Source organism: Chelonoidis abingdonii, chromosome 11 (assembly GCF_003597395.2).
Source record: "Chelonoidis abingdonii isolate Lonesome George chromosome 11, CheloAbing_2.0, whole genome shotgun sequence".
NCBI lineage: Eukaryota > Metazoa > Chordata > Testudines > Testudinidae > Chelonoidis > Chelonoidis abingdonii.
Genome location: NC_133779.1, coordinates 10,823,995 through 10,841,846, shown reverse-complemented (window position 1 = coordinate 10,841,846; position 17,852 = coordinate 10,823,995). Strand labels below are relative to the sequence as shown.

General features: G+C 43.7%; 1 protein-coding gene across 1 annotated transcript in view; it reads left to right on the top strand.

Moving 5' to 3' along the window:
* Window positions 1–17,852, top strand: part of LOC116836633 (butyrophilin-like protein 2) — an 85,446-nt gene that overhangs the window by 28,849 nt on the left and 38,745 nt on the right. Inside the window, exon 11 of the mRNA XM_075071253.1 lies at window positions 380–400. Within this exon, the coding sequence (XP_074927354.1) occupies window positions 380–400 (21 nt within the window). The remainder of the gene's footprint in view (window positions 1–379; window positions 401–17,852) is intronic.

Here is a 17,852-nt window from a genome sequence, read left to right as displayed (position 1 = left end):
AAGATTGCTGGCAATTTCATTCAGAAAGCTACAGTGAGACATAATGTCTTTAAATTGGGACATTAGTGAAGACAGCGTTTAGGTGATTGCAATGGTTTTAATATAATGTAATTCATGATAATGTAATTATGTAGTTCATAACAATTTAATCATTACTAAAATAGTAAAGATATCAGTAATTCAATAATTAGAATAGGAAAGAAGTATATAATACGCTGAAAATAGTCTCCACCACAAACTGACAGAGTGCATCACCACCCCATCACCCTGCCTAGCACACCTCTTCAATAGCACTCACTGGCAAAAAAAAAAAAAAAATCAGTGCCTATAGAACAGGAGAAAAACTCTTCCATTTTTCACGTGTGTCATTCCTTTTCAGACCGACTACGGATGGAAATGGGTAAGTTTAATTTGATTTACGTAGGTTTCCACTCAAGTACAAAGGGATGGAGGATATAATGGAATTACAGGTGCCTCATATTTGCTGACCAAAGCACTGCTCCCTTACAGAGCAATCCACTGCACAGCAGTGGCCAAATCCATCTCTGCTGTAACACGAGTAATGTCAGTGTAGTTACACCAGGGAAAAAGAAGCTCCAGCGTTTTTGGGTTTTTTTGCAATGTTGTTATAATCTCAGCTAACAAACCCCTATCCCAACTCTCTCCCTTCTCCCATTTAAATCCTTTTTTTATCTGAAGAAAATTGTGTATTTTCTTTTTAGATCAACTGCAGAGGGAAAGGGGTAAGTTTATATTGATTTCTGTAAGCTTCTACTCAAGCTACCAAGATAGGGAAAAGTAATTGAAGCTATGTTAGTCCCAGAATATTAGAGAGTCAAGGTGAGTAAAGTAATGTCTTTCATTGATCCAACTTCTGCTGGTGAAAGAGACAAGCTTTTGCGCTTACAGAGAGCTCTTTTTTTTCCAGATCCGGTAATAGCTCTGCAGAACTGCTCTGTGTGAGCTTGAGAGTTTGTCTCTTTCAACAATAGAATTTGGTCCAATAAAAGATATTACCTCACCCACCTTTTCTCACTAAAAAAGCAAGAATATATTTGTAAATATGTGCTTATTTTATCTCAGCTAAACAATGTGCCCATGTGCAAGCTGTGAGGGCCCTGCCAATTATTTCAAAACACAAAATCAGATAAAAATTTCACTCCTTCTGTCTGACATATTGGCGAGCTCTGAAGCATGCTCTGAAAGTTTGGCAATCCAGGGTATTTCACACACAGGTCAGGAGGGTATTCCAAAGCCCCAGGGACTTTGGCCTGGTCTAAATTACTAGTTTATTTAGAATTTAGCAGTGTTAAACCGAATTAACCCTGCACCCGTCCACACAACAAAGCCCTTTATTTCAATGTAAAGGGCTCTTAATATCGATATCTGTACTCTTTCCCGACGAGGGGAGTAGCGCTGAAATCGGTATTGCCATTTCGAATTAGGGTTAGTGTGGCCGCAATTCAATGGTATTGGCCTCTGGGCGCTATCCCACAGTGCACCATTGTGACTGCTCTGGACAGCAATCTGAACTCGGATGCACTGGCCAGGTTGACAGGAAAAGCCCTGCGAACTTTTGAATTTTATTTCCTGTTTGCCCAGCGTGGAAAGCTGATCAGCACAAGTGACCATGCAGAGCTCATCAGAACAGGTAACCATAACCATGCAGTTTGAGAATCAAAAAAGAGCTCCAGCATGGACTGTACGGGAGGCACTGGATCTGATCACTATATGGGGAGAGGATTCTGTGCTAGCTGAACTATGTTCCAAAAGATGAAATGCCAAAACATTTGAAAAAGTCTCCAAGGGCATGATGGACAGAGGCCACAATAAGGACTCACTATAGTGCCACGTGAAAGTTAAGGAGCTCAAATGAAAGAAAACCAAAGAAGCAAACGGAGGGTCCGGGGCAGGGCCTCAGACATGCCACTTCTATACTGAGCTGCATGCAATTCGGGAGGAGGGAGGGCTGCCACCACTACCCCACCCCTGACCGTGGATTCGGAGAAGGGGGTAATCTCAGCCATGCCTGAGGTTTCTCCGGACAGGGAAGAAGAGAAGGAGGAGGAGGAGGAGGACGAGCTTGCGAAGAGCACACAGCACTCCATTCTCCCCAACAGCCAGGATCTTTTTCTCAGCCTGACTGAAGTACCCTCCCAACCCTCCCAAGGAAATATCCCAAACCATAAAGCCATGGAAGGGACATCTGGTGAGTGTGTTTCGGATGCATTCATGGCCAGTACAACTACTGGAAAAGTCTGTTAATGTGTCTGGGGATGGAGCAGAAATCCTCCAGGGACATCTCCATGAAGCTCTCGTGAGGGTACTCCAAAAGCCTTTGCAGAAGGTTTCTGGGCAGTGCAGCCCTATTCCGTCCTCCATAGTAGGACACTTGACCATGCCATGCATGTAGCAAGTAATCTGGTATCATTGCATGACAAAGTCTGGCCGCGTATGGTCCCGGTGTTTGCTAGCATTCAAGCAACATCCGTTCTTTATCTCACTGTGTTATCCTCAGGAGAGTGATATCGTTCATGGTAACCTGGTTGAAATATGGGGATTTAATTAAGGGGGCAGAGGTGGCTGTTCCTACTGCGCTGTTTGCCTGTGGCTGAAAAGAAATCCTTCTCTGCAGTTAGCCAAGCGGGGGTGGGGAGTGTGGAGAGGGTTATTTGCACTGAGCTTTTCGCATTTGGCTAGCAGGGATCTTCCCTGATACCAGCCACGTGGTAGGGGAAGGGGTAAAAGGATCATCCCAGAGAATTGGATGGGGGGGTGGCTAGTTTGGTTTCTGCTGCTGCACGTTAACAGGAAAACCGCAGCACTCAACGGGTTTTGCTTGGTAAGTGGGAAAGGAGGGCATTGGATATATGAAGGCTGCAGAAGCTGAAAGACAATGGCTTACCATGGCTGCATGCAAGCTGAATTCTGTTGCCCAGACCTACGTCTGTGATCTGTAATACCAAAGCCACAGACACTCAATATTAAGATGCAAAATGCGACCTTGTACTGAAATCAGATGTGCTATGTAATGTGAATAGCGTTGGTCACTGTGAAAGAGTACACACATTGTTCTGTAAAATGTATCTTTTTAAATACTTCTTTCCCTTTTTCCCTCCCTCCCGCAGCTGCAAATTTTTCAAGCCTCTCTCCTCCATCCCGAAGGCTATCTCAGATAAGGCAGCGAAAAAAAGGACGTGTGACAAAATGTTCTCGAAAATCATGGAATCGACCTACAATGAAAGAGCTCATCTGAATGAGTGGAAGGTCACCCTATCCCGGTACAGGAAAGCTGTCAGTGAACGTGAGGCCATGAGGGAAGAATGTGAGGAGAGGAGAGATGCTCGAGATGAGAGGTGGTGGGATGCAACACTGGGGCTGCTGTGTGATCAAACTGACATGCTCCAGCATCTGGTGGAGCTTCAGGAACAACAGCAGGATCACAGAGTGCCGCTGCAGCCCCTGTATAACCACTTTCACCCATCACCATGTTCCATAGCCTCCTTATCCAGACATGTAAGAACATGAGGGAGAGGCTCCGTGCACCCACCCACTCCACCCCAGGGGACAGCCCAAGCAAAAGGCTGTCATTACTTTGAACTTTTTAGTGCCCTTTTCCTTCCCTCCTATCCTCCTCCCAAACCCCACCTGAGCTACCTTGTCAGTTCTTTCCCTCTTTTTATAATCAATTAATAAAGAATACATGATTTTTAAATGATAGTGACTTTATTTCCTTAGAAAGCAAGCTGTGATCGAAGGGGGAGGGTGGGTTGCTTACAGGGAATGAGTCAATCAAGGGGGAGGGTTTTCATCAAGGAGAAACAAACACAACAGTCACACCGTACCCTGGCCCATGATGAAACTGATTTTCAAAGCTGTCCTGATGTGCACTGCTTCCTGGTGTGCTCTTCTAATCACCCTGGTGCCTGGCTGCACGTAAACAGCGGCCAGGTGATTTGCCTCAGCCTCCCACCCCGCCATAAAGGTGTCACCCTTACTCTCACAGAGATTGTGGAGCACACAGCAAGCAGCAATAACAATGAGGATATTGGTTTGGCTGAGGTCTGAGTGAGTCAGTAATGTGCGCCAGCATTCTTTTAAATGTCCAAATGCAAATTCTACCACCTTTCTGCACTTGCTCAGCCTGTAGTTGAACAGCTCCTGACTACTGTCCAGGCTGCCTGTGTATGACTTCATGAGCCATGGCATTAAGGGGTAGGCTGGGTCCCCAAGGATAACTATAGGCATTTCAACATCCCCTAGAGTTATTTTCTGCTCTGGGAAGTAAATCCCTTGCTGCAGCCATTTAAACAGAGTAAAAGCAGCAAAGAATCCTGTGGCACCTTATAGACTAACAGACGTTTTGGAGCATGAGCTTTTGTGGGTGAATGCCCACTTGGTCAGATGCATCTGACGAAGCAGGTATTCACCTATGAAAGCTCATGCTCCAAAATGTCTGTTAGTCTATAAGGTGCCACAGGATTCTTTGCTGCTTTTACAGATCCAGACTAACATGGCTACCTCTCTGATACATCCCATGTTGATGTTCGTGAAACGTCCCTTATGATCCACCAGCGCTTACAGCATCATTGAAAAGTACCCCTTGTGGTTTATATACTGGGTGCTCTGGTGCTCTGGTGCCAAGATAGGAATATGAGTTCCATCTATTGCCCCACCACAGTTAGGGAATCCCATTGCAGCAAAGCCATCCACTATGACCTGCACATTTCCCAGAGTCACTACCTTTGGTAGCAGCAGCTCAATGATTGCTTTGGCTACTTTCATCACAGCATCCCCCACAGTTGATTTGCCCACTCCAAATTGATTCTTGACTGACTGGTAGCTGTCTGCCATTGCAAGCTTCCACAGGACTATCACCTCTCGCTTGTGAACTGTGAGGACTGCTCTCATCTTGTTATTCTGGCACTTCAAGGCAGGGGAAAGCAAGTCACAAAGTTCCATGAAAGTGCCCTTACGCATGCGAAAGTTTCGCAGCCACTGGCAATCATCTTATACCTGCAGCACTATGCGGTCCCACCAGTCTATGCTCATTTCCCGGGCCCAAAATCGGTGTTCCGTGGCTAGAACCTGCCCCATTACCAGCATGATCTCCAAAGTACTGTGGCCCACGGTTTGAGAGAATTCCGTGTCCATGTCCTTGTCTTCATCACTCTCATCGCCGCACGGCCATAGCCGCCTCCTTCTCACCTGATTTTGCAGGTCCTGGTTCAGCATAAACTGCACGAGAATGTACAAGGTGTTTACAATGTTCATGACTGCTGTCTCGAGCTGAGTGGGCTCCATGCTTGACGTGGTATGGCGTCTGCACAGTTCACCTAGGAAAAAAGGCGTGAAACGGTTGTCTGCTGTTACTTTCACAGAGGGAGGGATAGGATGTACCCAGAACCACCAGCGACAATGTTTTTTGCCCCATCAGGCATTGGGATCTCAACCCAGAATTCAATGGGCAGGGGAGACTGTGGGAACTATGGAATAGCTACCCACAGTGCAACGCTCCGGAAATCGACGCTAGCTTCGGTACATTGACGCACACCGCCAAATTAATGTGCTTAGTGTGGCCACGTGCTCTTGACTTTATACAGTCTGTTTCCAAAAATCGGTTTCTGTAAAATCGGAATAATCCCATAGTGTAGACATACCCTTATATAGAGCTCTCTGCCACCAGCAACTTTATATTAAGGAGATTTTGCCTCAGCTTCTTTGTTGATTACAGTTGTGGCATGACATGAAGGAATTGTATGTGATATGTAATTATTATCTAGAGTGCTGCTCCATCTCAGTGGAGTCTACTACACAGCAGTGGCCAAATTCATCACTTTTGTGAAGTCGGTGCGATTATATCAAGGATGAATTAGGTGACAGTTTTTGCAAAACTCCCATGAGAACAAATATTGATTTATTTAATTTTAAACAAGAGAGCTAATCTGTAGAGTGGATTTCTGCTAATCTTTGCATAATCTGCTAAACATCGATCATATGATAAACAAATATTAAAAACAAATGGGATTGGTAATTAATGCATTGAACATCGTATATTGCAAATTTTTTTTTTTTTACGTTTTCTTGGAAGACATGAGAAAGAATCAGTGATAACAGGCTGGGAGCAGCAGGATGGTGGTAAAATGTATACATAGCACAAGATATTTGGCCCTATGTGGGTCATTGAATACTGTTGATTGGTGCTATTTACAAAGTTAAAAATTCAGTTAGCTAAATGTATTGTTAAAGGTTCAAGAACCAAAAATAATAATAATCTAATTTAATCTGTTCCAGTCCAGTTCCGTAATGATTGTGGTAAGTTTGCACTGATTTGTAAGCAGTGGTGTTCTGATTTTTTTTCTGCTTTGCAATGTATATCCTATATTTCTAAACTTTCTACTTATCTTCTTACCTAGTCTGTCTCATTTACCTCAAAACGTCTATCAGTTTCATTTCTAGGGTGTCTAATCACCATACAAATCATCACTGTGATAAAGTGTCTCATATTGTTTATATGCCTCCTGGAAGCTAGCAGGCAATAATTATTAAACTTTTTTTTTTTGCAAATTTCCTACTCTTTCTGTTTGTTTTCCTTTTTGCAACTGTGGGAAAGCCAGGTTAAATGAATGGGCTGGCCACTTGCTCTGCATTTTGAAAACTGTGACATGATTATCACAGTTCAGGGCAACTCTCCCTGTATTACCCCTTTGTGGTCTCTTGAGAGTTCATCAGCCATCACCTCTCTTGGGCAGAGATCTGTGTCACTCTCTTTCCTAACTGGGGTTTGTTCAGGCTACACAGTTCCCTGCCCACAACGTGATATCCCCAGCAAGCCATTTGGCTGGAATTGCCAGCAGGCACAAGTTAACACATAGCTTTTTATATGCAAACACATTTCTTCGCAAGGTGAAAGCATTATAGAGAAAACAGTGCAGTAAGATATCCCAAAGACATATTTTAGGAAATTGCCATATATGTTACAGTTATATTCATGGGTGACTGGTATGAGTAGATCAGTGGTTCCCAAACTTTTCGGCATCACACCCCCTTTTAAATTTTTGAGAAACCCTCATGCCCCCCACCTCTCCTTTACCATCATCCAGTCCCCCCGATCCTTCTCCCCTGACCACCCCCTCCTGGGACCCCACGCCCTATCCAACAGCTTCCCCATCCAACTGCTCTCTGTCCCCTGACTGCCTCCCAGGACCTCCTGTCCCTTATCCAAACCCCCCATTCCCCGCCACCTTACCAGGCAGCTCAGAGTGGTAGAACTGGCTTATTGGAAAGCCTGGGAGGTGGGCAGACGCAAGCTGCGCTGCCTGTGCAGCAGCATGGCTGTGAGGGAAGGGGGACAAAAGGAGAGGGGCCGGAAGCTAGCCTCCCCAGCCAGGAGCTCAAGGGCCGGGCAGCCTCGCACTCCCCTTGAAATTTATTCACACCCCCTAGTTTGGGAACCAGTGGTCCAGTAAAGGATGCAGGGGGAGTTAATTCCTTAACCATCAGCATCCTGTGACCATTATGCTTTTCCTGCAGTCTTTTTATAACTCTCATCTAACAGCCACCTCTGCCAAGTCATACTATGTAGAGAACATTTGTTTACAGGATAGAACAAAAAATCTGCTGTTACTCAAATGTGTGTCATTTCTTTACAGCCCAACTACAGGGGCAAATTGGTAAGTTTGGTGTGTTCGGGGTGTTATATCACCTGTTTTCTTTGATCTGTGGGATGCAACCTTAAACAGCTTAAGTTAGTTAACATAATAAAGTTTTTTGTTTGTTTTACATTTCTTCTTGTTTTCAGTAACCCAAATTTAATACAAGATTAATTTTGTTTACAATGTAGAAGGGGCCAAGTCTTTTATAACACAAGCTATACTTTTTCAATCAATTCTGTGAGCAAGGCCTGCCTCTTGCTCACAACTTAACTTTGTTCTATAGCAGCCAGATTTTTACTACTTTAGCCCAGCCTCAGACCTCATACCAGGCCTCTGATACCTGGGCTTATGTCTGAAACATGGGCTTATGTTTCAGGCCCTCTTCCTGCTACATCTTCCATTGATGCGGAGATGGAGTTCATGATGGACTTACATTTGCTTTATATTTGCTGACCGGAGCACCCCTCCCTCACTGAACAGTCCCCACTGCACAGCCATAGCCAGAAGTATCTCTGCTGAAAACACAGAGCTTCTAGTGCATTCTAGTAGTAATTTAAACCTAGGGTTGTCGGGTGTCCAGTTTTCAACTGGAACAGGTCGAAAAGGGACCTTGGTGGCTCGAGACAGCACCATCAATCAGACTGTTAAAAGTCCAGTTGGTGGTGCTGCAGGTCTAAGGCAGGCTAGTCCCTGTCTATCTTGGCACCACACTCCACCCTGGAAGCAGCCAGCAGGTCCAGTTCCTAGGCAGGGGTGCATAGGGGTCTATGCACTGCCCCCGCCCTGAGCACCAGCTCCGCGCTCCCATTGACCAGGAACTGTGGCCAATAGAAGCAGAGGAGGGCAGTGCCTGTGGGCAACAGCAGCGCACAGAGCATCCTGTCATTTCCCCCCCACACACCCCTAGCACCCAGACCTGCTGGCTGCTTCTGGGGCACAGGGCTGAGCCAGGACAGGTAGGGACCAGACTGCCTTAGACCTGCTGCACCACTGACTGGGAACCACCCAAGGTAAGCCTGTACCCCAATGCCGAGCCCCAGCCCTCTGCCCCAGCCCCGAGGCTCCACACCAAACCCAGAGCCCCCTCCTGCACCCCAAAGCCCTCAGCCCTGGCCTCACCGCACCAACTCCCACACCCCAACCCCCTGCCTCAATCCACAGCCCCCTCCTGCACTCTGAATCCCTTGACCTCACAGCCTGGAGACCCCTCCTGCACCTCAAGCCCTTCATCCCTGGCCCCACCCTAGACCCCGTACCCCCAGCCCGGAGCCTGCACCCCACACCCCAACCCCCTTCCTCAACCTTCAGCCCCCTTCCACACCCCAAATATCTCAGCCCCACTCCCCATCCTGGATCCCCTACTGCACCCCAAATCCCTCATATCCATCCCACCCCAGAGCCCGCCCTCCCAGCTATAGCCCTCACCCCCTCCTGCACCCCAACTTCCTGCCCCAGCCCAGAGCCCCCTCCCACACCCTGAAGCCCTCATTTCTGGCCTCACCCCAGAGCTCACACTCCAGTTAGAACCCTCACCCCCTCCCATGCCCCAACCCTCTTCCCCAGCACAGTGAAAGTGAGTGAGGATGGGGGAGAGTGAGCCACAGAGGGAGGGGGAATGTAGTGGGGGCAGGGTCTCAGGAAGGGCTGGGGCTAGGGTGTTCAGTTTTGTGTGATTAGAAAGTTGGCAACCCTATTTAAGCCTGAGTCATGAATTAGGCCTTTCTAAAAAATAAAGAAAAAAAGTTGCTATCTTTTTATAACTCTCACCTAACAGACATCTACCCCCCTCAACCTCTATAAAAGAAATATTTTGAAGAAGAGGGGAATTATTTTCTTACTCAAATAATTGTCATTCTTTTGCAGACCAACAATGGAGAGAAATGAGTAAGTTTTCATTGATTTATATAGCCTGCTACTCCAGCAAAGGAAGAAAGAGAGGAATATGGTGGAATTGTGAATGTATTTGTTGTTTAGAAATCAGTTCTCTCTGAAAACATTCCACTGCACAGAGATGACGAATTTCATCCTGTCTGTAACTATAGTGATGTCAGTAAATTGGGTAAATTAGCCCCTAGGATTTTGGAAAACTCCAACTGTTTTTTTCCCTGAATTTGTATTCAGATGTTTACAGAGGGGGGAAATTATTTCATTAGTCATATGTGCAATATTGCCAACAGCCTCCTAGTCACCCACAGATTTGAGAAGGAATTGTCCAGAAGGACCTAGAGGTTGATAGTCAAATTCAGCGCAGTGCTTCTGTGCATTAATCCTACTTCATTCTTAATTATCAGGAGAGCGTAAATAAAGCAATTTAAAAGATCCTTGAAGAAAAGGGCAAAAATTATGTAATTACTCAAATGTGTGTCATTTTTTACAGATGAGCTTCAGAGACAAAGGGGTAAGTTAGCACCGAGTTGTACAACCGTCTACTCTTGAGGGAAGAGAGGATGCTGAATACAATCTAGAAATGACTGTATTATTGCTGAAGGAATCAAGGGCAGCAGTGATGAACTGGAGGGAGATTAGAGAAGTTTATTGCAGCTGGTAGTTGGGTTACACTGCTCCTTAGTCATCGGCGCATTGTTGGGAGTGGCTGTTATTTGTGCAGGGTTGGGAGTGTCAGAGGAAGCTACAGTTTGTTGCCATTTTTGGCACATCTGCTGGGAAATCTATGAGCTTCTCCTGAGGAATGTCCTCTCAAGGGGGATGGGCTTCCCAGCTCATGGAGGAGATAAAGTGTGCTGCCTGGAAACCTACACTTTAAAGCCAAAGCAGATTCCATCCATGGATCCTGGACCATCCACAGAGAGAACAAGAATACTTGTGGCACCTTAGAGATTAAAAAATTTATTTGAGCATAAGCTTTTGTGGGCTACAGCCCATTTCATCAGATGCATAGAATGGAACATATAGTAAGAAGATATATATACATGCAGAGAACATGAAAAGGTGGAAGTTGCCATACCAACTCTAAGAGGCTAATTAATTCAGATGAGCTATTATCAGCTCAACTTCCACCTTTTAAAGATCAGAAAAAGAAATTGTCTGAGGTGTCAGGACTAGAGACAATCCTGTTAATAACGACTGGAAGAGCAAGGGACGCATGAGGACTCAGCCTGACGTGGTGTTGGCCTCTCTGACAAAAGACAATTGGCAAGGGAAAGTCTCTTCTGAATCAGATATGTTTACGGAGCTGAGCAGTGATGTATTTCCTCATGGAAATGTGAGGAGACATTCCTGCTCAGATCCAATACTCTTCTATATGGATGAGGAAAGGAATTTTTATCAGAAGAAGAAGAATGAATGGAAGTGCAAGAGTCAGATCCAGACTCCAGAGAAATGACATCCCCAGATTAGACTGTAGGGGACAAGTAAGGCTTTCCACCTTCAGAAGATGTGGTGGAATCCCATGAGTTAGTGGATCGTATGGTGAAGATATTAGATATTCCTTAGTTTCAACTGAAGTATCCTCTCATCCTGTATTTGATATACTGGTAGATGTGTTGCAGGCTGAAATGCTGTCAAGTTGGCCATATGTTTCTTGTCAGTAGCTACCAGTGTGGTGCTCTGCTCTTGTTCGATGATGATAACAGTTGACTGCGTGCGTGTTCCCTCTGTGGGCTGTCCCAGCTCTGCGCAGATAGCTGACACAGCAAACCCCAAGAGAATCCCCAAAGACCACAGACTCTAGTAAGGTACGAAGGAACCTGAGCCAGGTTTATTGTCAAACAAAGCACAGTAATAGTTTCCTATAGACTCTACAGGACATAGTATGGATGTGTGCCCCCTGACAATGGACACAGCTCAGTCAGTGGCAGGAGTTTCCACTGCCCCCTAAGCTGGCCAAAGAGCTACACTCTGGGACCTACTTTTATACAGTTACAGGACAGATTACTCATCCCTACTGATGTAACTGAGGTACAGCTCCTTGGCTTATTAGGGTGCTATCTCTCCTTTGATCATGTTGTTCCACACATACAGATCTATCCATCATGCTGTCCTGTCTTTAAGAGGCACCTGCCTGTTCCTTGTTATGTCTATGGAGAGTCCTGACGTCATCTTGGCACAAGTTCCTCTTCTTGCTACTTCTGTGAGTGAGGCCTACCTCTGGCTCACAGCCCAGCTTTTGCTTAGCAATGCCTAGAAATACTTTGGTTCAGGCTTCAGGTCTCAGACTAGGCCTCTGACACAAGAGTTTATGTTTCAGGGCCTCATCTTACTACAATGTCAGTATAAAAAGTGAGAATAGTTATTAACTTGGAGTTTGTTCCTGTTGTCAGTGAAATCATTGGCAGGAGTCCCAATGATGCCAGTGGGGGAGGAATGGGTCCTAAATATTAAAAGACAGTGCATTTATTGGAGATAGATAGATAGACAGATAGATAGATAGATAGATTTTGCAGGTTGGCTCCAGATGGAAAATAGTAAGTTTGCTCTGATTTTTAGGGTTTGGAGGTGGAAGGTTTGTATTGATCTCTATAACTTTATTGTGCAGCAGGGAAGGGATAGAGATTCTCATGAAATTGCATATACTGTATAGCTGTCTTGGCCATACGTCCTCTCAAAATATATTATTCATCAGAGGCCAAATACATCCTGTCTGTAGCTCCAGTAAAGTCAGCTGAGTTACACCAGGGAAAAACTAGACTCTGATGAAACCTCCTATTAAAACAAAATTGATTTGTTTAATTCCCATGAAGTGGATTACTGTCCATATTAGGTGCATCCTATCTAGAACCTGATATTATTGAGAATAGATTTCAAATACACCCTAAATCTCATGAGGATAATTCTTTTAACAGTTGTCAAGGTTCCCTCCCGACTCTGAACTTTAGGGTAAAGATGTGGGGACCTGCATGAGAACCCCTAAGCTTAATTACCAGGTTAGATCTGGTTGCTGCCATCACCCAAATTGTTAATGAGTCATTTGGGAAACTCACGCTACCTTCCACCAAGAATATCTCCCTCCCAAGTGCTATAACCCTTCCCTGGGTAGCCTCCACCAGTTCCCTGGTGAACACTGATCCAAACTCTTGGATCTTAAAACAAGGAGAAATTAACCATTCCCCCTCCTTTCCCCCCACCAATTCCTGGTGAGTTCAGATCCAACCCCCTTGGATCCTAAAACAAGGGAAAATCAATCAGGTTCTTAAAAAGAAGGCTTTTAATTAAAGAAAGAAAGGTAAAAATCATCTCTGTAAAATCAGGATGGAAAATAACTTTATAGGTTAATCAGATTCATAGAGCCCAGAGGAACCCCCTCTAGCCTTAGGTTCAAAGTTACAGCAAACAGAAGTAAACCCTCTTAACAAAAAGAACATTTACAAGTTGAGAAAACAAAGATAAACCTAACATGCCTTGCCCGGCTGTAACTTACAAGTTTGAAATACGAGAGACTGGTTCAGAAAGATTTGGAGAGCGTGGATTGATGCTTGGTCTCTCTTAGTCCCAAGAGCAAACAACCCCCATAACAAAGAGCACAAACAAAAGACTTCCCTCCACCAAGATTTGAAAGTATCTTGTCCCCTTATTGGTCCTTTGGTTCAATGTCAGCCAGATTACCTGAACTTCTTAACCCTTTACAGGTAAAAGGATTTTGGTGTCTCTGGCCAGAAGGCATTTTGTAGTATTGTACACAGGAGGGCTGTTAACTTTCCCTTTATAGTTATGACAGCAGTAAAACAGTGAAGTCATGATGACAGGCAAAATATAGAATGAGATGATGGCTGAATATACAAATAGCACAAGCCATCGACCAAAATGTTTATCTCACTGTATATGAGTTTGTATGAATATGGCTCATTCATACTACTACTCATGAATAAAGTTGCTAAATCAAGTAGCCAATTGCAATGTTAACCACATATTCCAAAAACAAAGACATAAATGTTGATCAAATATATTTTCTGCCAAAGGATTTGAGAATGAAATTGGTAAATTTGCATTTTTAAGTATCAGAGGGGTAGCCATGTTAGTCTGGATCTGTAAAAGCAGCAAAGTGTCCTGTGACACCTTATAGACTAACAGACGTATTGGAGCATGAGCTTTGCTGGGTGAATACATTCGTGGGTTGCATCCAACAAAGTGGGTATTCACCCACGAAAGCTCATGCTCCAATACATCTGTTAGTCTATAAGGTGCCACCGGTCTCTTTGCTGCTTTTGCATTTTTAAGACTCCCTCCATTTTTTTATCTTTCTATATGCATTTTTAATATAAATGTATATCCTATGTTTCTAAATTTTGCTTGCAGTAGAGAAGACAGAAAGGGGTATTTAAAGCAGCAAAAGACGGGGGGATAGGATACAGTGTTAATAATGTAATACAATCTTTTTTCTGGTGTGGAGGAGAATCTACGTATTTAATATTTCAGCATTCATTTCATTTTCAATGACACTTCAGGGGGGAATTTAGTCTTTCTGCATGGTTTCTGCTCCATTTCAATCAAATGGAGAACACGCAAAGCTCAATTGTAGACATACCTTGAATGATTCATTTTGGGAGACATAGAGAGAGGGCAGTTTCTTCAACTGCTTAGGAACAGGGTGCTTTTCACAGTGATTGGGACAGACTGGCACACGTGAGTAACTCAGTACTGTGCAAACATGGGATACTGAGTGTTTCTCAGTTGGCTTGAGGGCGTTTCTCCCTGTTTGATCTGGGTAATTTCTGCTGCTGGGTATCCATGGGAGTTGGACATTTATTAGTGGGAAAGGACCGAAAGGGTTTGGTAATTGTGTTGGAGGCTGAAATGCTATCAGGTTTGCCATTTGACAATATAAAACGTAAGAATAATTGTTAACTTGAGTTTGTTCCTGCTGTCAGTGAATTCATTGGCAGGACTCCCACTGATGCCAACGGGGCAGGAATGGGTCCCGAATATAAAAAGACTGTGCATTTATTGGCAATATTTTTTTTTTCAGGCCAGGTCCAGGTGAAAAACAGTAAGTTTGCTCTGATTTCTTGGGTTTGGAGGTGGAAAGTCAAATATTTCCCTATTGGTGAATTTCTTTAAGAGGGTGATAATGAAAGATCTTCTAGTTGTGCATGAAAGGGGCTCAAGGTGGTTCTCTCACCTGAGACAGAACAGATTGATCATTATTTCCTTGGGGACCATTGAGATAACTAGTTTACACAGCAAGGCAAAATGTGTAGTTATTAGAATGCATGTCATTCCTTTGCAACCAAGCTACAGAAGGCACTAGGAAAGTGGTACATTGATTTTTTGCAGTTGGCTCATCAACCAGAGATGAGAGGCAGTTTAAATGAGACTGCATTGAACCTGAGTTTAAGCAGACAAAATTTCACATCTGACTCCCATTGTACAATATCAAATACAATGTAATTTAATCCTCAAATTGTTTTTCTGGCAGGAAACAAAGTAGAAAGTTTTTTTGCTGCTATATTTCAGATAATTTAGGATAATTTGCTTTAAAAAAGTTACATTCTCTGCATCATTTCTTTTTCAGCAACTCTCCAGCCAATAATTCGTAAGTTAAAATTACCTTTTCAGTACTTCCACTCAAATTAACAAGTGTCTGTGAGAAAGTTTTTCAGTCTTTCCTTAATGATGCCCTTCATCCTGCTGGCCACAAAAGTGTGTCATTGTCTTGTCTCTACACAACCTTAATTCAGCACATGGTAGGCTCTGAAGAAGGCTGCTTCTATTCTGTGACATCTTTTTTAAAAAAAAACCTCTATTCATTTGTTCTTCCAATTTCAGTATCAAAAATGGTCCTTTCAAAATACAAAGGACTTTTCTGAGAAACTTTGGGGCTGATTTAAAGCCCATTAAATCCAATGAAAAGTCTCACAGGTCCTATTTTATTCACTGTATGTAGATAATTCTTGCTATTCCAGAAATTATTTATTGACATAGTCAGTGGTATTGAGAACCTAATTTTCAAGAACAAAAGAAAATACAAATTGTGATCATATTTATTCTTTTGCAGAACAACTCCAGCGTGAAAATGGTAAGTTTGCTCTGATTAGTAAGTATCAGAGGAGTAGCTGTGTTAGTCTGGATCTGTAAAAGCATCAAAGAGTCCTGCGGCACCTTATAGACTAACAGACGTATTGAAGCATGAGCTTTTGTGGGTGAATACATCCAATGAAGTGGTTATTTACCCACAAAAGCTCATGCTCCAATATGTCTGTTAATCTATAAGGTGCCACAGGACTTTTTTCTGATTTCTAAGCAGCTGTGCTGTTTTTTCTTTATAAGTCAACTGTACATCCTCTATTTCTAAATCTAAATTAAATCCTATAAATAGCACAGTTTAAGAACAGATACTGCACTGTTACGGCACTCTAAGTTATGTGAGGTATCCTTCCCCTTATAAATAAAGAGTCCCTTTGCCAAATACAGATTTCTCTCCATTTTCTTTAATAATGCCTTTTTCTATCAATTTATTTGTGTAGAAATATATAAAATATTGATGCTTAGAGTACCAAGCACCTTAAAAATCAACACTTTTAGTGTATAAAGCCCGTCATGTTCTCTAGATTTCTCCTTTCACTCCTCCAGGGATCTGATACATCCCTTCCTTTTCCTCTTTACAAATTCAATTGATAGAGGTAATAGAGTTGATATAACAGGTGTCTATAAGACATTTCATGTGGTACCACATGATATTTGGATTAAAAAAAGACGAATATAAAATAAAATGACATACAATAAATGGATTTAAAGATTACTAACTGATAGGTTTCAAAATGTAATGCAAAATCCTCATAGAGTGGGTGTGTTTTTAGTGAGGACTCACAGACATCAGTTCTTGGCATTACTCTATTTAACATTTTGATCAATGGCCTGGAAGATGGGAAGATTATTACTCTTCCATCCACAAAGAAGCTTCACCTTCACTACCAGTACATCTACATTGGCACTGGAGGTGTAATTTCCAGTGTGGATAGACATAACCGCGCTAGTTCTGATTGAGCTAGCATGCCAAAATTAGCAGTTGTGACAAAGCTCTGAGCCTGTATTGGTGGGTCCTACACTTCCAGGCAGATCCAGTGGCCTCAGAAGCTCGCTAAGGCCCTCAATATGACCTCCCTTTCTCAGTATAGCGGCAAAGGTCACAGCTTATTGAGCTACTTTCATCACAGGCCAATATGAGAGCTGTGAAGGTGGAATACCCACAGTCTCTGTTGCTCCTTAGAGCTCAGTAGGTGCAGTTTGGCCTCCTGCCTGGACCAAAGTCTGCTTCTCCTCTCAAAGGAATCTCTGTAAAGCATGGGGGTAAGGGGAGAACCCAGGCCCGCCCTCTACTCTGGGTTCCAGCCCAGGGATCCTAATGGTAGCAGTTATTAGTGGTTTTCCCTTCACCACTGATGTTGCTTTGATTCCCTGGACCACTTCTCCATGGTCCCCTTTTCCTAGCTTCACCCTTACCTGAGGATTCAGCAATGCTTCCTCTCCTCCAGCTCCTTTCACCAGGGCTTCCCGCAAGGGGACTGGAAAAGAGAGCTTTTAAGCAGTATGAGTGAGACCTTGATTGGTTCCAGCTGTCTCCATTAGCCTAACGGCCTTAACTGACCCTTTGCCAATTAATTGGGGTCAGGTGCCAGCATTAGCCTGACAACCTTAACTGGTTAATTGGCATCAGGTGTCTTGATTAGCCTGGAGTAGCCTTTATTTGGATATCCAGGGAATGGGGACGTGTTCATTCTGAAGCTGATATACCTGTCTTCTACTGCTCTCTTATATCCTTCTGGTCTGAGTCTGTCACACAGTGTAGTCACGTCTGCATGGGCAGCAAGATGATCTAGCTGCTCCAAGTACATAGCTAGTTTTTCAGATGAGATCATACTTTTGGCAGCTAGCCCCTTGCACTGCTGTCACTGCCACTCTTACACCTTTATTTCTAGTATACTAACACAATCAGAGCTAGCACAATCATGTCCACCTGAGCTGGAATTTACACCCCCAACTGTAGCATATTCATAGAATCATAGAATACTAGGGTTGGAAGAAACCTCACTAGGTCATCTAGTCCAATCCCCTGCTCAAAGCAGGACCAACACTGACTAAATCATCCCAGCCAAGGCTTTGTCAAGCCAGGCCTTAAAAATCTCTAAGGATGGAGATTCCACTACCTCCCTAGGTAACGCATTCCAGTGCTTCACCACCCTTCTAGTGAAATAGTGTTTCCTAATATCCAACCTAGACCTCCCCCACTGCAACTTGAGACCA